At 48.5% G+C, this 23,985-nt stretch overlaps 2 protein-coding genes across 3 annotated transcripts in view; one reads left to right on the top strand and one right to left on the bottom strand.

Annotated features, from left to right (window-relative positions):
- Positions 1-205, bottom strand: part of FOXRED1 (FAD dependent oxidoreductase domain containing 1) — a 17,913-nt gene extending 17,708 nt beyond the window's left edge. Inside the window, exon 1 of one of the 2 annotated variants that reach the window (XM_019546958.1) lies at positions 104-205. In XM_019546958.1, coding sequence (XP_019402503.1) covers positions 104-188 — 85 coding nt within the window. In that variant the 5' untranslated portion in view covers positions 189-205. The remainder of the gene's footprint in view (positions 1-103) is intronic. The other variant, XM_019546959.1, reaches the window with a different exon arrangement.
- Positions 206-532: 327 nt separating this feature from the next.
- SRPRA (SRP receptor alpha subunit) lies at positions 533-23,856 on the top strand. Its single transcript, XM_019546954.1, has 14 exons — positions 533-715; positions 3,238-3,321; positions 6,582-6,745; positions 8,607-8,767; positions 9,872-10,037; positions 11,455-11,608; positions 12,371-12,480; positions 13,197-13,315; positions 14,828-14,914; positions 17,129-17,301; positions 19,701-19,914; positions 20,046-20,209; positions 20,378-20,476; positions 22,506-23,856. Exons 1-14 carry the CDS (start codon positions 590-592, stop codon positions 22,632-22,634), a joined length of 1,950 nt encoding a protein of 649 aa, XP_019402499.1. The 5' UTR covers positions 533-589; the 3' UTR covers positions 22,635-23,856.
- The last annotated feature ends 129 nt before the right edge of the window (positions 23,857-23,985 follow it).

The raw sequence follows: 23,985 nt of genomic DNA, 5'->3' as shown, positions 1-23,985 counted from the left end.
CCCCTCCCGGCCTGGGGCGGTCCAAAACCTGGGGCTCGAGGGGTCGGGCCTAGGGCGGGAGATGCACAGAGCGAGCCCCGGGCAGGCCCCCGCGGCCACTTACCGCCGGGCAGGTCCCAGAGGCGCCCGGGCCCGGAGCGCAGGCGGCGCCCGGGGCGGGGAAGCAGCGCCCGGCACGTGCGCATCATGCTGCCAGAGCGCGTCCGGCCGACCAGAGGAGAGGAGAGGAGAGCAGAGGAGGGGAGGAGGGGCGGAGCTCCCGCCCGCGGCCCCAATCGGCGGGCGCACGGACACGTCGTGGCCGCACGGGTTGGATAGTTTGATCGCCACGTCTTCCTCGAGGCTTGACGCCAACCAGTTGCTGCGACAGCCCCGCCCCCTTTCCCCTTCCCGCCAATAGAAACAGCGTGACGTCATCGGGGTGCCTCGCCGCTTCCGCCGACCGGACCAATCGCCGCCTCCATTCTGCTCCGCCCCCTGCCCCCGAGTCGTGCCCGGGGTTGTGGTGTTTCCGGCGGAAGCGGGGCCGCGAGCGGCTGTGACGTGTGCCGAGGCTGGCGGGCTGGTTCCCCAGCCGGGCGCCGCCGCCATGCTCGACTTCTTCACTATCTTCAGCAAGGGCGGCCTGGTGCTCTGGTGCTTCCAGGGCGTGCGCGGCCCCGCCGGCGCCTGCACCGCGCCCGTCAACGCGCTCATCCGCTCCGTGCTGCTGCAGGTGAGCCCCGCGCCCGCCGCCGCAACTGCCTGCCGCTCTCCGCCCGTGACGTGTCGCGTGGCTGCGTGACGCCGCGGTGTGACGGGACACGGGGGTGCAGCTCGTTTCGGGGGTAGGGGGGAGATCTCAGTCCACGCCACACCACGCCACGCGACGCTCAGTCCGGGAGCCCGGCGGGGGAGCGGCCCGGCCCGGGCTCATGTGGTTGTTGGGCCCAAAGGGCCGGGCACCGAGTGTCTCTGGGGATTCGTGGGCTGCTGGGAATCTACAGCCTCAAAAACATGGCCCCGCCGGGCTGCCTCTGAGGTCTTTGTGGCAGAAGAGCTGCTCGAGCATTTTCCTCCAGTCAGAAAGTGAGGTGGCATCGTCTGAGGGGCCTCAAGGCTGGGTGGGGGTCTCGGGTCTCAAAGTGTTGAGAACTGAAACCCTTCGGGCATGAGTCATGCTCCCGGCACCTGCTTCCAGAGGGGCTCTTGCCAGCAGGCGCGTGGAGAGCAGTGGTGGTCGCGCTGGGCTGGGGCGCAGGTGCTTGTCTGTGGCTCCACAGTTATAATAGGAGCAGGCTGCTTCTGTCTTGACCCAAGATGAGTGAAAAGACTCAGTGTTCACACACACTTCTTACCGTTTTGAATGTTTTATGGACTGCTTTATTCTAAAGTGTGGTCTGTCCAAATACTTGAGTTAAGCACATGTGACAGAGCTGACTGTCTGATGGATCATTCTTTTCATATCCTCCACCAGATCCATCTATCCAAGAAGGCAGATACAAGGGGGCATCAGTAAAGATGGTTTCACACTATCTGTTGTCCTTATTTTGCCTTGAGATGCTGTGTGTACTAGGCCAGCAGTCATTTAGGTAATGAGAAACAGACAAGGCCCGTGAGACTCCAGGAACTAGTTCACAGATTCTTACATTGTAGGGCTGGAAGGGACCTTGGAAGATCATCCGGTGCAGCGCCCTGCACCAAGCAGTGAAAGGTAACTGTGGGTCAGGTGACCCCAGCAAGGTGACTGTCCAGTCTCCTCTTGAAGATTTCCAGGGTAGGTGATTGTACCACCTCTGGAGGGAGCTTATTCCACAGTCTGAATGCTTTAACTATGAAGAAGTTTTTCCTAATGTTGAGCCTGAAACAGTCTTCCAGGAGTTTGTGACCATTACTCCTAGTTTTCCCCAAGGGTGCCCTGGTCAACAGCTGTTTACCCAGCTCTTGATGTACACCCTTGATGTAGTAGTAAGCTGCTACCAAGTCCCCTCTCAGCCTTTTCTTTTTCGGGCTGAAGAGTCGTAGGTCCCCCAGTCTTTCTTTGTATGGCTTGCCTTGCAAGTGTCTAATCATACAGGTGGCCTTTCTCTGGACTCTGTCATGTTTTACCACACCCTTGGTAAAGTGTGGTGCCCAGAACTGGATGCAGTACTCCAGCTGTGGTCTCACTAGTGCCAAGCAGAGTGGACGAATCACTTCCTTGGTTTTGTTGGAGATGCATCAGTTGATGCATGCCAAGGTATTATTTGTCCTGTTGGTTACAACGTCACACTGGCAGCTCATATTCATACTGTGGTCTATTATTACCCCTAGATCCCTTTCGTTTGTGGTTCTGGTCAGTTTGGCACAGCCAACCCTGTAGGTGTGTAGGGGGTTGTTCATCCCCAGATGGAGCACTTTACACTTCTCAACGTTTGAACTTCATCTGGTTCTGACTCGCCCAGCTTGCTAGCCTGTCTAGGTCCTCATGCGTCTGTAGCCTATCTTGAAGCATGACCACCTTTTCCCATAACTTGGTGTCATCTGCTAACTTGGCCAGTGAGCTCTTCACCCCCCACATCTAAATCATTGATAAAGATGTTGAAAAATACTGGACCAAGCACTGACCTCTGCAGGACACCACTGGCCACTTCTTGCCAGGACAGCGCAGTTCCCATTCATTAAGACTCCCTGGTCCTACAGCCAGCTTCATACCCACCTAACTGTCTTGCAGTTAAGCCTGCAATCCTTCAATTCTTTTGCGAGACCACCGTGAGATCTCAGGTCAAAGGCTTTATGGAACCCAAGGTATACAATGTCAACCTAGTTGGTAAAGAGTGTCAGAGAACAAGCAACAATGGGTGAACAGAACAAGGAGTGATAGGCTCAAGTTGCATCAAGGGAAGTTTAGGTTAGATATTAGGAAGAATTTTCTCACTAGGAGGGTAGTAAAACCTTGGAACAGGTTACCCAGAGAGATGGTGGAAGCTGCATCCCTGGACATTTTAAGACATAGCTCAACAAAGACCTTTTAAGACTTTGGCTGGGATGATTTGGTTGAGGATGGGCCTGCTTTGAGCAGGGGGTTGAACTAGATGACCTCCTGAGATCCCTTCCAACTGTAATTTTCTATGATTCTATGCTTGCAAAAAACATGTTGAGAGTGATTGTCACTGAAAGAGACCTGGCTGTGGTAAGAGTCACATGGCCCAAACTAAAGGTGAAGTGCATACAGCTGTTCTTTGGTGGTTTCATTGCTTTTTTTTTCTCTTTTTATAGGAGCGAGGTGGCAACAACTCTTTTAACCATGAAGCTCTTACACTTAAATACAAACTGGATAATCAATTTGAGCTTGTGTTTGTGGTAAGTGTCTTTACTGGTGCTTTGGGGAAATGGATAGCATTTTTTTTTGCCTGAAGAATATGCTTGAAAACTTGTCTAAAATTGATTCCCACTGCAGTTTGTCCACTGAAAGGATACCACTCCTAAAAATATTCTTCCCTCTTGCAAAAGATTCCAGAGCCAGTTAGTTATGGTAAGGTTTTGAAGAGACATTGTTGTCACATCTCAAACTCTGAATGCTTCACGTGGCTGAAAAATGCTGTTCCACTTTCTGTTCCGAGCATTGCTCTTGCTTCATATCTACCAACCACAGGTTGAATAAAAAAAATACAGGAGCCACTAGTGAGGTTCAAGGGCAGCATGCTGTGAAAGGCAAGAGCTTGCATTCTTACCAGCACGGAAGCTCACCTTTCCAGGATCTTATCTTGACTTGAGAGTGTGATAAACCAGAGAACTCATTTCTAGCAGCTGGTGGCAGGCAGAGAAAGGGAAAAAAAAACCCAAACCTTTCTTCCCTAGGATCCTGCTGAGGTGGGGAGAGGCTTTGCCTATTATACTTTCCTGAACTCCCTGTTTTTGCAAGGGAGAGAATAGGAGTCTGTTTCCCCTGTAGCGGATGTTTTATTGTCCTCTCAAGAACACTGACTAGGCTGGTGTCCTATTCCCTTGCACCTCTTAAAATGCTGAAGGCAGGAGGGAGACTGACCTGTACTGACAATTTCAAACCCTGCTTGTTAAAACTAAGCAGTAGCCAAGGCACAGCAGTCTCTGTCTGCAGATTTGGCAATGCAACATTGCATCCGTTGCATGTTGCTTGTGTCTTGGACAATTATGCCCATCATCAGTAATGGCTAGAAATGTGTAATAACATTTAGAGGTTGGTTATCTTGGCCTATTTTCTGGGAAAGGAAAGCTTTCTAATTGTTTACTGGTGAGTGGACCTTGGAACCATGGCAGTACAGGGCAGTGAGATGGCATCTTTTTGTGTGGGTGGTTGTCTGTTTTCCAGGAGTAACTGGAAAATCCTGTTAAGTAAGGTCTGGCTGAGAGCACATAGTTCTCTCCAATGTCTGGGATTTGTAGTATTGAAAAGAAACCTTGGGTGAAATCTTGATATAAGTCATGAAGTCAATGGCATTGAACTTCCAATACTTCTGGACCTGGTTTCATCTTTAAGGTGCTCTGAGTGTCTCTCAGTCCCTAATTTCCCCCAGCCCTTCACTTTTGTTGTGAAGGGACTCTGTTTGGAGGCTTGAGCAATGGTGCAGGTGCTAAGTTTTTGCGCCCTGACATCATGCTGTACTTGGCCTGGGTGAGAGGTCAGCAGCCTCGTATACATTAGGGAGCAGATTTCTTTTAGTTTATTTTTTTGGTTCTTAGTGTTTGGCTTAAGTAAGTGTGGTGAGGATAGCCAAGGGGTGCAGAGCAGCAGATTGACATCCTTGGCATGTGTTCATTGTTGCATCTGTTGCTTTTGAGCTGTTTCAGTTTTTCTTGTCTTGGGGATCAAAAGCCAATTCCATATCAGTCAGGTACCCCCAGAAGATCACTTTGAATGCAGTTCTTACACATTTAATCTGGAGGAAGTGCTAGCTCTGTGTGGGGATCCTTGGCCAGTTCCAGCCTCGTGTGGTGGGCAGTGCTTCCAAAGAGTGCACCTAGGAATTATGAAGTAGTCTTCCCCAACGTCCCTCAGCATGTTTTAAACCTGGGGCCCAGTTCAGTGGGTAGAGAGATCCCGACTTAAAGGTGATTAGTCATGGAGCCCTACACATGTGCTGTATTGTAGCTGTAAACTCAAAACAACTTCTGAACAGCTTTAGGGGTAAAATGGTGCTAGCTGAATCTGGCCAGTGACTGCACCTTGGGGGCATGGTTGGGTATGGTTCACGTAGTGTTGGAGGGCGTAGTGGTTTCCAATATTTATAGTGACTAAGCAATTTGAAGTCTCTGCCTCCATTAAGAGATTTGAATTGCCAGCATGTTTGTACCATGTGGCCATGTCCAGACGAGTGCAGCTGTGCAGTATGTGGCACCGCAGACTCGTCTGCAGCACCACACACTGCACATTCAAGTATTCTCTGCACTGCAAGGCTCTGAGCGGCAGGATCGCCGCAGCTACAGCTCTCCAAGGCCCCCAGGACTCCAGGTAAGGCTGCTGGAGCCAGCATAGTCACTGGCCCCAGCCGCCCCTTCCTTACCTGGGGTAACCTGCTGCACGCCAGAGGGCACATGGCCCAGGTGTTCCCTGAGGACAAGCAGCTGCGGCACATGGTATGCTGCTGCTTCTTGTCCCTGGGGGAAAACAGGCATCCGTGCTCATGTGGACACTGCCTGGGTTGGGGTGGAATTAAGACTTTTTGTGCTCTTTCAGTTAGTGTCATCTTCAACAGGTGCAGAGTTTAAGGCAGAAATATGATTATGTTTTAACTTAAAACATTTGCATATGCATATGCAGCTATCATTTTTCCCATATGAGAGATTAATTTGCTCTTCTTGCTAATGAGGTGTAATCGGGGGTTACAGTGGACCCCAAGCTGAGCCAACAGTGTGCCTCTGTTGCCAAGAAAGTTAACAGCATCCTGGGCTGCATTACTAGGAGTATTGCCAGCAGATCAAGGGAAGTGATTATTCCTCTCTGTTCAGCGCTGGTGAGGCTGCATCTGGAGTACACTGTCGTGTCGTGTCCCGCCCCCCCCCCGAGAGGAGTTGGACAAATTGGAAAATTGGAGAGAGTCCAGTGGAGGGCAGTGAAAATGATTTGAGGGTTGGGACACAACTTCTGAGGAAAGTCTGAGGGGAAACTGGGTGTATTTAGTCTGCAGAAGAGAAGACTGAGAGGGGATTTGATAGCAGCTTTCAAGTACCTGAAGCAGGGTTCAAAAGAGGATGGAGCTAAACTGTTTTCAGTGATGGCAGATGACAGAGTAAGGAGCAACAGTCTCAAGTTGCAGGAAGGGAAGTTTTGGTTGGATATTAGGAAAAACTTAATAGGAGGATGGTGAAGGATTGGAGCAGGTTACCCAGAAGGGTGGTAGAATCTCCATTCTTGGAGGCTTTTAAGGCCCAGTTCAACAAAGTCCTGGCTAGAGTTTAGTTGGGGCTGATACTGCTTTGAACAGGAGGTCGGACTAGATGACCTCCTGAGATCCCTTCCAACCCTAACTTTATATGATTCTATGACCATTAGAATCTTGTCTTGAAGTGTAGGTTCCTTTTAGCTAATAATATGTATATCTCTATTGTTGAGAAAGCAGACAAACTTTCTCTTCTCTTTGCAGGTTGGTTTTCAGAAGATCCTGACTCTAACCTATGTAGATAAGTTGATAGATGATGTCCATAAGGAGTTCAGAGACAAATATCGCAATGAATTCCAGCAGAAAGGCACTCTGGGGCTCCTCAATGGCACCTTTGATTTTAAAGAGGATTTTTTACACCTTCTCCAGTAAGTAGATCATTTTCACTACAGTTATGTTTGTGTATGTTTAACACTGTTCCTTGAAGGCCTGATATTAAGACATGGCCAGTGGAGGTATATGTAGCCCTGCCTATATGCTCATGTTAGTGTGGGCTCTCATTCTTACTGGTTACCTTCCAATACAGAGTATTGTTTAATTGGCACTGGGTGGACTAGGGGTAAATCTGCACTGCAGTTGATTTATGTTGCTCTCGCTGAGCAATACCAAACAATGTCACAGTGTCCAAAACTTCTTTGCCTAATCAAGTCTCTAATGTGCTGTTGGAAATCCTCTGAATCACATCAGTGAGAGCTCCCTGATTTGACTGTATAGCTCAGAGGTGGCTGCAGTGTCACAGGATTTCCAGTATAGCTGTTTTCGTGGAAGAAATATCTGGACCCAGACATTCAAAGCATCCAAGATCCTCAAAAAAGCTTTGTTGCATCAACCAGCCTGTTTCCTATGTCCCCTTTCTCTGGACTGGTGGTATGCAGAGATCACCACAGAATTGCCGGGGCAAGGATCCTACCTTTGTTCAGTTTAGAAAGTAGTGAGCACTAGAAACTGAGCTGTTTCTTTCCTCCTGCTGGCTGTTCATGAATATGCCAGTAGGGGCCCAGACCAAAGAGTGGTGGTGAGACTTGAGGGTAGATGCCCTACCACTGACTGGACATGAAACATAAGCTACACTTTAAGGGTACACTTCTTCAGCAGGTATATGTAAATCTGCCTTGGAATAGGTGTGTGTGTTGGGGGGAGAGGGATGACAGGATAAACCAGATAATATATGACGTCTCTCTCTTTTTTTAGGGGTTGGGGGTATCAGTCTTCACTCTTCAGAGCAAACCTCCATCCCCAGTATCTTTAATTATATACGTCACTGCTGTTTTAGACATGATGCCTTTAAACACTTTCCAAACTGCTTGACCTCAGCAATCTGTGGAAATGGAGATCACTAGATGAAGGGTCACACAAAGTGGGCAGTCAGTGATTTACTGCTAATGCTATGGCAAGCAGGAAGTCTGTTCAGTCTCAGATGAGGTTATCAAGACCCTGTTTACCAAAGTAAATGTGAAGCATTTAGCTGGGTTCTTTTGTTATCTGTTTCTGGTTCTGGATTGATTGATTGTTTTAAAACATAAGCCAAAAAAGCATACTGCCCATTCCTTTGGCCTTAAATGGGGTCTATATTTGTAGAGCATCTAGCATTTTACTTGCTTTGAAAAGTCCCAAGTACTGAGGCTGTTGTACCTGATCCCTGGCCATGTCCAGCAGAGTGAAGATCACAGCTCTGAGACAGGAATGCCTTGTTAGTGAAGATAGGTCTGATGGTGTACTTCCCCTCTGGAGGACAATGGGGAGGTTTGTGATGGTCCTCGGTTCCTGTGAGTTCACTCCATAATCATGGGCAGGCTCGTGGGAGAGCAGTCTCTTTTATTGATGAGCCCCATCTGTACTGGTAAAAAGTGCCATTGGGTCCCATCTCTTGAAGTACTTCTTGGTCTTCAGCTGTTTTGTGCTTTTGTTCTGTGATGGAGCACATAGCCTGTTTGGATTCCCAGGTGCTCTAGATTAGAGGTTTATTGGCTTTTCCAGAGCTTCAGCATCTGGCTGGCTGGATATGACAGACTACTTTGTGTAGTTCAGAGGCAAGGCACAGTAAAAGAGAGATGGGGTTTTCAAGAGTCCAGACTGGAGTGAGACAAACACAGATCTGGGAGGCTTTATGACATGGTATGGGATACAGAATAGGAGGCAGCTGTTGCCCTAACTGTTGTCATGGTGTGGTAGTGAATCTCAGGCCAGAGCTGCATTTCCAAGTCAATAACCCCATTCCTCTTTCCTCAGGGATGCAGAGGAGAGCAGCAAAGTGCGAGCTCCGCCTGTCATGAAGACGTTTGAACAGTCTGTGAAGTCTCAGAAGACTGTCAAGTCCATGATAGAAATCCGGGGGGAGAAACCAAAGGAGAAAACCAAGAACAAGAAGAACAAAGGTTCAAAAAAGGATGGTAAGTAGATGTAATACATGCTGGAATCAATAATCCAGGTAGGGTATGTGTCCCCTAGCCTTCAGTGGCACTAAATCAGCACATGCTTGTCTATAGGCGCATCTGATTATTAGTATCCTTTGGGCTTAAATTTTGCAATTTGGGTGCCTAAATTTTCCAGGTTTAAGGACCTAGACAAAAGTGGCCTGACTTAGAGGTGCTGCGCACACATTGACTTTTGCCCATGGGACTAGGTGATTTGGATGTCTGCCTTCAAATACCCATGTGAAGATTAGGCCAGACTTGGTTACTGTAATACTGGATTGTTTTCATAAAATACATTTTTTAGATCAGGGTTGGCAGCATTTTTGGGCAGAGTGCCAAAAGCACCTGCAGCCTTGACTTGTAAGATGTTGGTGTGGCAGGGGAACTGTGAGGGGCTCACTCCTTGTGGCAGTGCAGCCCTGCCCCCTTCCCTGAGGTGTGTGCACCAAGCAAAATGCCCTTGCGTGCCACACTGGCACGTGTGCTGGGGCTTGCCTACCCCTGGTTCAGATGATAACAAATATTGCTATCAGGAGCCTTCTTACTGCTCTGGCTTCCACCCGTGAGTTCAGTATTAACTGCAGAGTTCCAGCCTGCAGTTTACTTTTGGTTTGATTCCTTTTAGGGACTAGTGTCAACTGTCTGTTTGAGGTCACCCTAGCATAAGAACACTGTTGAAAACTATCAGCCTGTGGGCAGAAAAGTGCCACTTGTTCAAGGTGACTGAGACAAATCTGGGAACTGGGGGAATTGATGCCTGTGGAGTGTAATACTTGTATCAAGGAACTCCAGAAGTTAAGGGTCCTTGGGAAGTGCCAACTCAGCCATGATATTCATGTGCTTCTCTTCTTTCCTTGCTTGAGCAGGAATCTAAAGATTGCAGAAGATGGCCTCCTTGAGAGTAGTCCTGTAATAACAGTGCAAGTCCTGGGAGAGAGCAGAATGTTTTGCCTGGCTTAGCTGATGTTTCAGGGTATCCCAGAAGGAAATTGCCCTTGCCCTTTAAGTGCTTACATAGTCAGTTTCTCTTTGATCACCTATTTGTGAACATTCTGATGAGGGCCCCTTTTTTTAACCCAGCTTCAGGAACTGAGGCTGCTGCAGTCCCCAGTAAAGCAGCCCCAGTTGCAAAGCAGAACCCTCCTACATCAGCTGGGGACAGGGAGGAACTGACCAAGGATGAAATCCTGCAAAAGAACCGGGAGGAATTCTTCAAGAGACATATGAAAGGAGGAGAGAAGTCCAGGTGAGTGAGGGTGGTATATCTGGGTGTGCCTGTAGGTTGGGGGGAGGGGAGGGAATGGAGGGTTATAGGGGCCAGAGCTCTGCTTGGGGAGTATTTTCCCATGAGCAGACACACAAGTCATGACTACTTTCTGCCTTTGACCCAGTCTTTGTCCACCTGTTACTGGACAAGTAGGCTGTAGCTTGCCTTATCCTGTGCAGTGGTATCCCACTTTGTCCAGGGTGCAGCTTGTGTTTATGCTCTGAACTACTTTACTCTTCCTTTGGGGGTACTTTGGAGCTCTCAGGAACAAGCCTTATGCTGAGCGTTGGCTCTCCAGCAAGTGAAACTGGGTTTTTCTTGAGTTTGCTGGAAATATGGAGAAAGGCACCTATAAGCTCCTTGAGTGATTTGGTACAATCCCTCAGCAGCTTAAAGAGAGGGTGAAATTTTGGCTAGAGTGAAGTTGATAGAAATTTACCATTTGACTTCGGCAGAACCGGGATATCCTCTGAAGTGGCCCTTGGACAGCTCAGCAGCAGGGGTCCTGTTTTTCTCTGTTTAAAAATTCCAAAATCAGTGTTTAAAACCCCAGTGTGGTGTGAGAAGGAGAAAATCCAGATCCCTGCTTGTCAGACTGGGAAAAACAAAGCGTCTTCCTGGACTCCCACACATTTCTGTTGATGTGGTGATGAACACTAAATTGCTCCTATTGCTTTTGGTTTATTTAGGGCTATGTGTTGTTCATGGAGAAGAGAGAGGGAAGCACTTGTTCAGTCTGTGACACTGAAGGAATTATCTACACCTGCTCCCTGGTGGCATATGTCTCTCCAAGGAAATAGTATTGGTCCCAGAATTACCTTCAGTGCAGATACAAGCCCCTCAGTGATGGGATTTGTGTGGTGGAAACAAAGGGCACCACAGTGAGATGACCATTCCAGGTGCCAGTGAAAAGGCTTTTTTTTATTGGTTTGTTTTTGGGTTTTTTAAAGCAGTTGGGTCACTGCCAAGCTCAGTGCAGGATCAGAGTTGGGGCTGTTTGGATGACTTCTGTGATACGCTTCTTTTTTCAGTGCTTATCTTTAATCTCCCATCTTTCTAACCATTAGGCTTTTAAAATTACAAGCCTTTTAACACATTTCATTTGTTGCCAGTATTTTCCTGCTGTAACCCTAGCTTAAAAAGGTGCTATCAGCTTGTCTCTTGCTGATCAGTGGAACAAGAAAAGAGTTCTTTCACTGCTGACTAGGGGTATTATGGAAGGCTTATCACGTATTGGCCACCACAGATGAGCTGATAAACTTAGTGACTTGATCCAGCTGGCAAATCCTATGTAAATGTATTCCAGGTGCCAGGGAGGTCCCTCTTTCCCAAGGTCAGAATGCGATTGTTGTTGTTACTGTAAAGCTTGCTTTTATAATTTCTGTTCTCTTTCCAGCAAGTCCCCAAAGCCTGAGACTCAAAAAGAGAAGGGGAAGAAACCCCGTGTGTGGGATCTGGGGAACTCCAATGCCAAAGTACTTGATTACAGTAACTCCACTACCAACGGAAACACAGAGACTGGCCCTACTGAGGAGTTTGACCCTGATATGGTAAGGTCCTTACATTCCCCTTCCTCTGAGAGAGTGTGACCTTGGAGTATTGTGGTCTTGGATCTGCTGTGGACATCCTGAGAATCCAAGCCCCTGCAGGGTGAGAGTATACACAGTTGAATAAAGCTGTGAGCAGTGGCTGGTCAAGCCAAAGTCTCTGGTATACAGTTAAGGGTTTGCTCAGGCTCTGCTGGGTTGTAGAAAGTTGCAGGGCTATCTGTTACTTGGTGCTTTTCAAACTCCACACAACAATGCTGATGCAGATCTAGAGGAATCTTTACTTGGGAAGACTAGGATTAGATCCCCTGCCTGTACCAGAGTGTTTTGGAGGAGACTGATAGAAGACTGCTAGGGAGCTAACCTTGATCACTGGAGGTAGTATGATAGATAGAGCAGGGGGCTGTGATCTGATTCTGTTCCCATCTTTGTCACTGATTTTTTGAAGAAGTTTCAGCCACCTCTGAAAAGGGAAATCCTCACTTAGCTCAGGTGCTGTGATGACTAGATCATGTTAATAAAACTCCTTCAGGATGCTGCAGCTGCCACTTGTGGGCAAAATATTTTTTCTAGTCGTTTGCCTTCATTTAACACCAGGTTTGTTCACAATATCTTAAACAGCAGAGTTTGGCAAGACCTGCGCAAAAGTTAATTCTGCTGTTTATACCTTGATAGGCTGCCGCAGCAGTGAGCAATGACAGGCTTAAAGTGGGGATCATGTGCCAGTTACTGATTCTCCACACCCCCTAACATTCCCCTTTCTAGGCCCTTGGAGATCGGAATCGGGAGCCTGGTCGCCTCTATGATCTTGAATATGAGAGTGATGAAGAGGAACCTGAAGAGGAGAAGGTTGCTCAGAACCCTTCAAAACCAGGGTGAGGCCTCCTGTAGCCCTCTCTAACCACAGTCACCTTGCTTTCTCTTCTACAACTTTTCCTCCAATGTGGCTAGTCTTAACTTGCACAGAACACCTCAAATTGGAAATTAATTACTACTTCCCTGTGCCTTCAGTCCTAGTGCTGGGAGGCAGTAATGTCTCTCAGTGTACTTCATTATCCTAATACTGTTTTGACCTGCTTTAAATTTCATCCCATGCTCTGCACTCATGAGAAATAAGTGAGCCCTTCTGGGTGGCCATTCCATTTCTTTAGGCTGCTGTCCTACTTTAACTGAACGAACCAGCCACCACTTCACAATAGGTCCTTTGATTCCCTCCTGGTAAGTCTTTGATACCTGTCTGCACAAAGTAACTAAGCAAATCCATACAAGGTTTGCAATTTGCACCTGATTTGTACACAAGTTATGTACAGAATAGTTTGGATTGGCTGTGCAGCTGTGTCCCAGCGCTGCCTGCAGGTTGCTGATTTACACAACCCTGTTGTTAGCCAGTCAATCCTGGAGCACCCTGACCTTCACTTTGAAACCACAGCCTGTTAATCTTATGTGTGGCACACCTGGGCAATAGTGCAGTGGAACATGTGTGAGAATGGTGGGGAATTGTAAGAGCACTTCCAGTACTTCCCTGCATCTAGCTGCTACTCTTCGCCTTTCCCTTTGACTTTAATATGTAACAAAACTCTCCTTCCCCCAGTGCTAAGAAGGGTGGCTTGGGAGGCATGTTCGGGATGCTGAAAGGCTTGGTGGGTTCTAAAAACTTAACCAGAGAGGATATGGACTCTGTTTTGGAGAAGATGAAGGATCATCTGATTGGTAAGTTTGGAATGTCTCTATTATTCTTATGAACCAGGACCCTGCCCTGTGCTATTGATACCTGGGACGGGCTTGTTGTATCTCCGGGCCTGTATTCCACTCTCTCTAGTTCTTCAGTTGTATTAATCTAGGGTGATCCTTCCATGCAGTGAAGCTGCTGGAATGTAGCTTACCTCAGTTGCTGTGCTCTGAATTAACCCTCTCAGCCAGTGATCATGGAACAGTTGCTGGTTCAGTTATTTCTGGCCCTTCTCATTCTTCTCTCCCAGTGTTACCTCTTATAGCACCTTCTCCATAATGGAGTCTGGAGTTCAGGTATGGCCTACATGTTGGCTGTAAACTGTACTGCAGAAATTGCTTATCCTGTTTCCATAGCATGTGTTCTACTGTGTCTTTATGCTTAGTGCTGGAGCACAATGGGGCTAATGGAGAAGGGGTTTTGGATTATGTACCTCATACATCATGAGCAGTAGTCCCTTTTGAACTTCTCTGGGAGATGTTACTGGTTTTAAATCTGTGGTTCAATTTAGTGACTCCTAAATAGACATCCTATCTTTGGACTAGTGATAGTAATTGCTCTTGGGAATATTTGTATAGGGATTGAGTGTATTAAGGATGACTAGCTGTAGCTGTGGTATCACACTCAACAGAAAGCCACAATAGTCTCATACCTGTCTGGATAATCCCGTCTTGTACAATGTCCAGTTCTAAAACTAATTGCTCATGGAATATCTGGGCTGTAAGGGTGTGTGCTAGTCTCTGAACAGTTCAGTATAGATCCTACTGTTTCTGCATTAATTGACTTTGTCCTCACTTGAGTGCTGCTGGGGCAGTGTGGGTGATGGGATGAAGAATGGTGGATGTCACCTTTTTGAAAATGTTAGTATTTTTACTAAGGCAGTGACTTAGCCCCTTTCATTCTGAATGGCCAGACCTGTATCCTGCGTACTGTATCCTTGGGAATGGCCCAGGAAGGGGTAGCATCCATGATTTCTGAGCTTTTGCTGATCCCTGAGAGAAGTGGGTAGGACAAAGTCCTTGTTTCCACAAGCTAACTTTGGTGAGGCCCTGAGGGGCCTCTGAATGAATGGACAGGTTGGAGTGGCCCAGGTGGTTGGAATTACTTGGGAGCTGAATGTTGCGGGGAGACCTCATCAGCCATAAATGGGATTTGCATGGTCCCAGGGGGACAGACAATGACTTTCTGCCCTGATCTCCCCCAGAGCAGTACCCGATTTAGGTTTCCCACCCCAAGATCAAGCATTTGTGCTGCTGAGCTGTGGGTTGATGAGACCAGAGTGTTGCCTACTCTCCTCAAGGCCATTTGCCCTCATAGCAGAAAAGGCTGGGCAGTACTGGAAGCAATAGGATTAGAATGTCGTTGTGGCCAATTTTCCATGGAGCTGGGTGGTTATTGAAGCTTTCTTCAGTGTCCCTGTGGGAATCCTGACTCTAAGCCCCTGGAATTTAACCTGCAGCACTAACCCCCCTCCCTTTACTTTTTACCCAAAGCAAAGAATGTGGCTGCAGACATTGCCGTTCAGCTGTGTGAATCAGTTGCCAAGAAACTGGAGGGGAAAGTGATGGGGACATTCACCAGTAAGTGCTGTGATGCCACTGTCTGGGGAGCTGCTGTGAACTGAATATCTGCTCTGTTTGCTGAAGTGTCTGTAGTGCTATCTTGTTCTGTCCTTTCCCTCTGAGTTTCTCTTCCCTCACAGTTGACACAAAGCATGCAAGTCTCTGTAGACTGCTGCTGCTGGTGCTCTTCTGCTTGGGCACTCTGCTCTCCAAGTGGGCATGGTACTCTGGTTCATTCCAACCTACCCGCTGTTTGAGGCAGGTTTTTGTCCTTGCTTATAGGGCTGTGTGAAGCTTCTGAATCGAATCAGGATCTGAGGAGATTTGGCCCGATTTGGTGGCCAAATCACCAAATCTGAACTGAATTGATTCGGAGCTCTCCAAATCTTTGGAAAAAAAATTGGAGAGCTTTGATTTGGGCAGTCCCTGCTGGCTGCAGCAGGGAGCTGGTGCTGGTAAGTAGGGGCTGGAGGGTGGGGAAGAGGGAGCGGGGGAGGGGACCATGGGGGCACTCCTGCCTGCTCCCCCCACCCCCAGGTGGCTGCCTTGCCCACCCCAGCTCCCCACCCTTTAAAAAAAAAAAAGAAAAAAAGCCCCGACTCACTGGATGCTGCCAGGTGGGGGGCAATCCCCACTGCCCCACAATGCATGGGGGGTTCTGTCACAAGCACCCCTACCCCTCTCCCAGACCCCCACAGATGCCCTGCCCATCCCAGCTCTGGCCCTTTAAGAAAAAAAAAAAACCCGAAAAAGCCCCAGGACTCACCAGCTCCTGCAGCAGCCTTGGGGCTTTGGGTGGCTCGTGGAAGAGCAGTGTGGGGCAGCAGGGATCACCCCCCCCCCCCCCCGGCAGCATCTGGTGAGTCTGGGCTTTTTTTTTCGCTTTTTCCCCCCAAAGTACTGGGAGCTGAGATGGGCTGGGCAGCCATTGCAGGGCTGGGAGAGCAGGCGGGGGATGGGTCTGGCTGGAGTGATTCAGAGATTCCGCTGCCCAGATCTCCAAATCAGATTTGCCTGGATCGATTCGGGACAGTGATTTGAATCATTGAATCGCTGTCCCCCGAATCAGCAGAATCCGAATCCAAAGCAAATACTAGCTGCTTCACACAGGCCTGCTTGCTTAGCCTAGTCCAGGGGTGGGCAATTATTTGGGCTGGAGGGTTACTAAGCTGTGGTAAGTGATATCCAGGAGTGGTATGGGTGAGCAAGCTTGGATCGCAGGGCCGTGACAGCGTGGGGCTGGGGCCCAGAGCCCGGGACAGTCGCAGTCTGCTTCTGCACATCCCTTTGGGTGCAGGTTCCATGGGCAGAGATGTGCAGGGAGCAGAATGTAGATCTGCTGTGGATCCAGGCCAGGGTCCAGCCCTGGTACCACCCTGCACTCCTGGCCTCAGCTCCTGACCACCCGTCCTGCTCCTGGAGGCTGCTCCCCACCCACCTGCGGCCCCATCCCATCCACCTGGCTGACTGCACCGTGCCTGCAGGGGTCCCAAGCCAGAGACCCTGTTTGCTCCCTCTGACACCCCCAGTAGTAGTTGCAGGCAAGACTGACAGTAGCAGCTGGACAGAGTGAGTCATCACTACAGGGGCTGCTGTGAAGCTGAGCCTGGCCACCCTGCTGCCCCTGCCTCTCTGTGTGCCTGGGTGCAGCAGGGCTGTCCATCCAGGATGTGGATAAGCTGGAGTGGGTACAAAGAAGGACCACCCTTATGATTAGAGGCATAGAGGATAGGCCCTATGAAGAAAGACTCTGGGAACTGGGCCTGTTCAGGCTGAGAGGTGACTTGATAGCCAAGTATGTCAGGGGTGTAAGCATCAAGATCTGGGGGAGTGGCTCTTCAGGAAGGCACGTCAGAATGACTAGGACAAATGGGCATAAGCTAATAGAAGGTAAATTCAGGCTAGACATAAGAGGTGGTGCAGTTGCAGTGAGCTTGTCTGAGCCCAGTAACTTCCTGCACGTCCCTTCTGGTCCTGTGATTCTGTGATATGTGGCATGGTCCAGGCTGCCCCTGCAGGCCATATTTTGCCTGTCCCTGGCCTAGTCCTTAGTAGTCAAGTGTCTTGGGACTCGGTGCATGGGAAAGGGATCTGCCAGGTTACGACACCCAGCTTGAGGCAGCGCAGGTTGTACTTGACATGCTCCAAGACACTGTGGGAAGGAGAGGCAGTGCTCCAATTACCCAGCCTGGATCAGTTGCTGACTGGTTCCACTTCTACCTCCTTTCCCAGCCGTGACTTCAACAGTGAAACAGGCCCTTCAGGAGGCCTTGGTGCAGATCCTGCAACCGCAGCGCCGTGTGGACATCCTGCGTGATGTTATGGACGCCCAGCGCCATCATCGGCCTTATGTTGTCACTTTCTGTGGGGTCAACGGGGTGGGAAAGTCAACCAACCTGGCCAAGGTAGGGTGCAGCCTGCATGAGTGCTCGCATTTTGCACTAGTCGTGGAGACACTTTCCTGCTGTGGGAAACACCGTCCCCTGTGACAGCTGTAAGCCCACAGCACACACTTCCTGGGTCCAAGGCAGACCTATATTAAGACAGCTTGCATGGTCTTCAGCACTGTCAGCATTTGAACTAGCCAGAGAATAGCTTTGTGGTACTGCTGGGCAGTCCATTGTCCCAAGTCATAAAGCAGTTGTTTTCAACCTGTAGTCTATACTCTGCAGACTGTCTAAAGCAGTGGTCACCAACCAGTGGATCTCAATCCACTGGTAGATCTCGGAGCCTCTTGGAGTTGATCCGAAGCTGAGATGGTGGGGCTGAGTGCCCGCACATGTGCACCGCAGCTCAGCAGGTCAGTCCATGGGGGAGGGAAGGGGCAGGGGCTAGATCAAGGACCTCACGGTGAGGGCCAGAACCATAGAGGCAGGAGCAGGGTTAAGTTGAGTGGGGCTCTGGCCAGGTGGGACTTACCTGCTGGGGAGGTGCGCCCCCAAATAATTTTTTCTCCCTCTGCCTCAATCTGCCCCCACTTCCCTCTGTACAGATTTAAGATGACTATGATCAGTCAAAAGTCTGTGAATACCCACACTTACAATTCAAAGGGGTTTGTACCTCCATTTAAAAAGTTTTAGGGTCCACAGATGAAAAGGTTGAAAACCACTGGCATAGACTCTCATTGTTGAGTGTTGCTGCAGGGGAGAACTGTGCTCTGTACTCTGCTCCCATGTTGAGTAGATCCTTGTGAGGGGAGAAGAGAGAGCCCTTGCTCAAATCAGGCTGTGTTATTTAAAAGAACTTCTGCCAGATCTTTTGAAATACTAGTCAGCTTTGTAAAGTGCATTGTCCTTTAAATACCAGGGCTCGGACAAAGGGAGAACCTGGAGGGGAAGCCAGGGAAGATGACATTACAGATCCAAGTCCTGTGTTGTGCTGGTTAGTCTTTCACTGCATTGTATGCAAATAGAAGGTTTGACGTTGTAAAGGGAATAGTGCTGTTAAAGGCACAGCTCAGGTCCTGCTCTGCAGGTCAAGGCAACACAAAAACAGCTTGAACAGAGACCAAGAGGCTGCTGTTGCAAGGATGCTTCTTTATGATGCTTTTCCAGTGTCTGTTCTGCTTGCATCCCTCCTTAGGAGGTGCTGCTACCTGAAAGCCTGGGACATAGGACATCCTTTTGGGCTCATGTTTGGATAATGCTTGCAGGCTCTACAACTGCTCATCTGAGTCGCTAGCTCTTCCCTATTGAAGCGCGTGGTCCTGACAGTAATGTTGATGCAGCCTACACTGCAATTGGCTGTGAGACTGCAGCCTGGTACGTATACCTGTGCAAGCTGTCCTCTGGCTAGCTCAAATACTGACAGTGCTGAAGCCTTTGCAAGCTGTCTGAATACAGGCCTGCCTTGGACCCAGGAAGCGTGTGCTGTGTACTTGCATGTACTGCAGATCACACCTCCCACTGCAATGAGGATGTTCCCCTAAAGCTGCTGCATGTGGGGCACAGTGTATCTCCTGCTGTCCTGATCTTTTTCCACCCTGTCCCATACATTAGGAAGGAAAGATGTTCTACTGGTTACAGCACAGAACTCCAGGGTCTGCCATAGACTTCCTGTAGGGCCTTTTTCAGGGCACTCTTCTTCCCTGACTCTATTTGCCCACATTTAGATGCTAACCTGCCTCCTGGGGTGGACGTGTTAAGCTTTTCTCTTCCCTGGTTGCTCCTGAAAAATGCCATTTCTGCATGGTCCCCCAGTGCTACCTACATGGTAGTAACGATATCTCTGTGTAGGACAGAGCTTCTCTCCAGGTCACCCTGTGTATTTAGGGCATCTCCTGTCTGTGCCTGAGCCAAAGCAGGTACCTGACGGCTGTAGAGTCTGGCATTATTAGACGGAAGGTCTTCTGAGCATGTCAGGTGCTGGTTACTACAGACAGAGCTTGATGCTACCCAGAAACCTGGGTCCCATTATGATTGGGGTCTTAGAATTTCTGAGTCCTAAATCATGGTCACTGCCTGGATGGGATGTGTCAAGTGTTCTGTGGAGGAACTGGGGGGCTGTGGGACCACAGTGGGGCACACCCCATGTGAACAGAACATTGAGAGCCAGTTTCAGGTGAGGGTCATTGCCATCCTACTGTGTATTTCCAGGAGGCTTTGGCTTGACTGCATGTCATGCTACTTTCTGACATAACAGCCTTGGAATGAGGTGCTTAAATGAGGGTTTAGGTAGAAAAGTGGGACCAAAGGGTGGAAGCAGCAGAGTGCTCTGCTGGGGCATGTTGGGCTGGATGCTGAGCAGAGAAGAGCAACTGGGGTCAGACAGAGGATGGTAATGGGACTTTCTCCTCCCTCCTCAGATCTCGTTCTGGCTGATTGAAAATGGCTTCAGTGTCCTCATTGCCGCCTGTGATACATTCCGCGCTGGAGCTGTGGAGCAGCTGCGCACTCACACTCGCCGCCTGAATGCTCTGCATCCCCCGGAAAGCCATAGTGGGCGCATCATGGTCCAGCTCTATGAGAAGGGCTATGGGAAGGATGCTGCCGGCATTGCCATGGAGGCCATTTCTTATGGTGAGCCTGTTGTCCTCTCCATGGTAGTGAGAGGATAAACACCGGGGAAATCCTAGACACTCTGAGTGGTAGTAGCTTGAGGTGCTGTATCTGGGTCTGAATTGATCTGACTAATGACCCTTCTCTTCCAGCACGTAACCAGGGTTTTGATGTGGTCTTGGTGGACACTGCTGGCCGTATGCAAGACAACGCCCCCTTGATGACCGCCCTGGCTAAACTCATTGCAGTCAACACCCCTGACCTGGTTCTCTTCGTTGGGGAAGCCCTGGTGGGAAATGAGGCTGTTGATCAGCTGGTTAGTTTGTGATTTTTTTTTTTTAACTTCTGAAACTACAGTTCTTCCAGGGGAGCAGCTACCCCCCTGGTGAAAGCCTATGCACATTTTGGATATGCTTTGATGCCAGTGATGGGTGTCTTAGGACCAAGGTTGACTTATTCCCTGGCTCTTTTCCTTTTTCACCAGGTGAAGTTTAACAAAGCCTTGGCTGATTACTCCATGGCCCAGACACCACGTCTCATCGATGGAATTGTGCTCACCAAATTTGATACCATTGATGACAAGGTAAGATGCAGGATGAAGAGTTCTCATTTTCACACTGCTGGAGTTTGTAATGTCCTGCACAGATCCTCGTGCTGAAGCATGCTGAAGTTGGAGAGAAACTAACTGTAATAGGGTGTCTTCATTTGATGCCTTTCCCCAGTTCACTATTCAAACAGAATCAACTTAGTTAGGTTGTTCTGAAGAGAAGTATCAACTTTGCACTGTTGTTTGGGGAGTGGGGAGAGGAGTGCGGGAAATAGCTGTAAAAAGCTTTCTGGATAGAATTGCATTGGTGCAGCAGGAAGATAGGATCTGTGTTGTTCTGAACCTTTGCTAGAGGTTAAATGTTTGAAAGGCTATTCTTATGGCTATGTAGAGAGCTCTTAAGTCTGTAATAAGCAGGTCCCAAGAGGACTACAAGGGGAAGCTACTACAAATCAGATATCCAAAGGAAATCTCTTGTGTGGCTGTAACATTAGTTGACATGGCTTTTGTTAGAAAACCATAAAAGGGAAACTGAGCTCAGCAGTCAAAGTTCATAAAGTACAAAAATGTGTAGCTGTGAGTAGCAGCACTTTTGGAGCAGGTGGCTGCCTTGCAGGGGCCTGTACTAGACTGTTCAATTGCACTTTCTAGTTTTGCATTTGCCCCAAGGACTTCTGGTTCAGATATTTCTTATTAGCTGGAACCAGCTTAGAATGTAAACACCGGCTGCCTATTTTGCTAGTGTTACTGGCCTAGTGACAAGGCAGCTGTCAGCAGGTGGCCTGGAAAGGCAGTCACTGTTCTTCCAGGATGTTGCTGATGTTCAATTTTGAACTTCAAAAGCTGCTGGTTCAGGCAGATCTGGGTTTTGGGGGTTTCTTTTCCTTCTTCTGACAAGTGAACATCACCTTTCCAGTGTGGGATTGGGAACCTTGACTCCTGCTGCTCAAAGTAGGGAATTAGGAGCCTGCAATGGGTCCTTGAAAGGCATAAATTGTGGGGAGTAGGAAGTGATGGCTCAGTCACTGCTTAAAGCCCACTGCCTCCTTGAGAAGCTTTATTGCAGCATGGCTTAGTCTTGGCAGTGCAGTTAGAGCTACATTAGCAGCTGCCTTTCTCCTTTCAGTTTGCACTGAACTTCATGTCATCCTTGCGTTTTGGAGGTGAAGGCATATGGTCATAGTGGAGCTTGTCACTGCAAATTGCCCCTGTCCAGCTTGAGCCTTTTGGCACAGTCTGTTATCTAATGATGATGAGTTTCAAAGGCATGAACCCTGCTGTTGTGGCACAGTGCTGCTCCCTGGCTAGAGATGCTGTTCACTTTAGTGTTGTCCTATCCAGCCATCCAAACATTGAGGAGAAATTTTGCCCCCACCATGCTGCTGCCCAGCTTACTATCATTCTGACATCTTGACACTGCTACCTGCTAAATCAGCTACTAGTGTCAACAGACTAGCTGTGTTCTAGTAAGACAAAGGGGTTGCTTTACAGCCTGACGAGCACGAAGAAGTTTGTTACTGTTGTAGCTTTGATAGTACTCATCAGTGAAGGACTGTGGAGGTGCTTACGGCAGTTCTACTGCTATCAACTGTCTAGCTCCTTCAGATAGCTGTGTCTATATAGGGAATAGTATTCAAATCTGTAAAAAATTTTAAAAAGCAAAACAAAAAAAAGGCTAAATGGACCTACTGAGTTACACTTTTTAAACTGCCATAGGCCAAAGTGGTAGATTCAGTAGTTGCAAGCCATCCCCTGCTTATAAATCCAATTTGCCTAGACCCTGCTTCAGTTCAGCTGGTTGTGCAGCATCACACTGGCACTTTTCTTTCCATTGGAAATTAAATGGAATCTGCCTCAGTGGAGACCTGGCCTTCCTAAAGATATTTGTCCAGCTGTGAGAGGATAACCATAGCTTCTTCCTTGTAGGTGATGGAGTTTCTAGAGCTTGTCTTCCATCACACACACACAGACACAAAAGGCCAAGGTGAAGGTTGGAGTATTTCCTTTTAAAAGTACTTCTGTTTCCTCTCTTCACCCCATCTAATGGCTGTGTTCTTTTCTGCAGGTGGGAGCCGCAATCTCCATGACTTACATCACAAGCAAGCCCATTGTATTTGTTGGTACTGGACAGACCTACTGTGATCTGCGTAGCCTTAATGCCAAGGCTGTGGTTGCAGCTCTCATGAAGGCCTAAAAACCAATTATTGCACCAAATCGCTGTTTGCAGATATCTCAGAACGTGCTTTACCATGTGACTGACTAGTCTTTTCAGTGTAGTGCAAGACAGAATGAAGGGATCACAGAGCAAGGAGTTGCCAAATCCACTACTTGCCTGTGAATAATCTCTCATTGTGCTCCCCAGTGCATGATTTTAAACTTTGGAGGAGGTGGCTGCCTTTAATCATGTTGTGCTTACTCCAGTTGGCTACGTGCTTCCTCCATGGTTACTGGATATACAACTTATTTTTTGGTGAGGATGTGTCTCCTGCTGGAGCTCTTTAACCAGACTATCTCTGTGGCTGTCCACCAGCAAAGCCCTTTCTCCTAGATTTCTTTATTCTGTCTAAGTGACTCAGCCTTCACAGAGGCTGGAACCAGAGCTTTGTATTGTTCATACAGTGTGAGTGGTGACTTAAGGACTCGCAGCCTTTGGGGCTGCTCTGTCACTAACAAAGCATCTATGGACTGTTCAGTTTAGGTTGTTTAAAAGTATTCTTGATCCTGTGAGCCAGTCTGGATCTTGTAGGTAGCACTGGGCTCATCAGGGGCATGAGTGAGTTGCTCATAAGACAGTTCTAGGCTAATTGGCATGGGCAAGTGGCTTGCTTTGGACATTCAGTAGAGCAGGGATAGATGCTACTTAGTGACGGTTTTAGTGCATCCACCCTGATTAATACTTGCTGCTAGTTTGGACTATGGCAGCTCACCAAAGTTGCTAAACCAAAAATTCTAAATCTGCCCCTATGCTTGTCAAGCAGGGGCTATAGGGGAGTTGCTGAAGTTGCCTTAAGGTCCCTTGTTTCCATTATCATGGGATTCCTAAAGCAGAGCTATCCAGATGCTATGTAAAAGTGGCAGGAGCCTGAGGAGTCAGTGTGGCTCTGATACTGCAGCTCCCAGTGAGCAGCCTTTCAGCATGGTCTGAGCATCTCTGATCCAGGAGACTTGCGGGCTGGAACTGTGAACTGCACTTCTGCCCACAGTGAAGAAACATTGCCTGGATTGTAGTAGGTAAGCTGGACTGCTTTAGAGGGATACATCTGATTTGTACTGCAAGATCCCCCTCTCTCCTCTTATAGAAGCTGGTTTTCTACCAGTACTGGCTCTGGCTGCCTAGGGGGGATGCCTCCTAATCACCTGGAGACCAAGGCAGATGGAAGCTGTCAGCACCATTAGCTTCTGCCTCAAAAAGGCCAGCTAATGACAAGAAACATCTAAATGACAGTGGTGGCTGCTTGCTGCTTTCCTGCACCCTTTCCCCTTCCCTTTAGAGTGCCTCTTGAGCCTGGTCTAAAGTGCTACATTGAATAATACAAAACTCTTAA

This window comes from Crocodylus porosus, unplaced genomic scaffold (assembly GCF_001723895.1).
Source record: "Crocodylus porosus isolate Cpor-Errol unplaced genomic scaffold, CroPor_comp1, whole genome shotgun sequence".
NCBI classification, from domain to species: Eukaryota; Metazoa; Chordata; order Crocodylia; family Crocodylidae; genus Crocodylus; species Crocodylus porosus.
The sequence above is the reverse complement of the archived record's forward strand: the minus strand, read 5'-3'. Positions and strand labels throughout refer to the sequence as shown.

Bases quoted from the DNA above. Each gene is read 5' to 3' on its own strand.
- SRPRA (XM_019546954.1), top strand. From the start codon at position 590: ATGCTCGACTTCTTCACTATCTTCAGCAAGGGCGGCCTGGTGCTCTGG. The intron at 716-3,237 runs GTGAGCCCCGCG...CTCTTTTTATAG, and splicing joins TCCGCTCCGTGCTGCTGCAG to GAGCGAGGTGGCAACAACTC. The intron at 11,609-12,370 runs GTAAGGTCCTTA...TCCCCTTTCTAG, and splicing joins AGGAGTTTGACCCTGATATG to GCCCTTGGAGATCGGAATCG.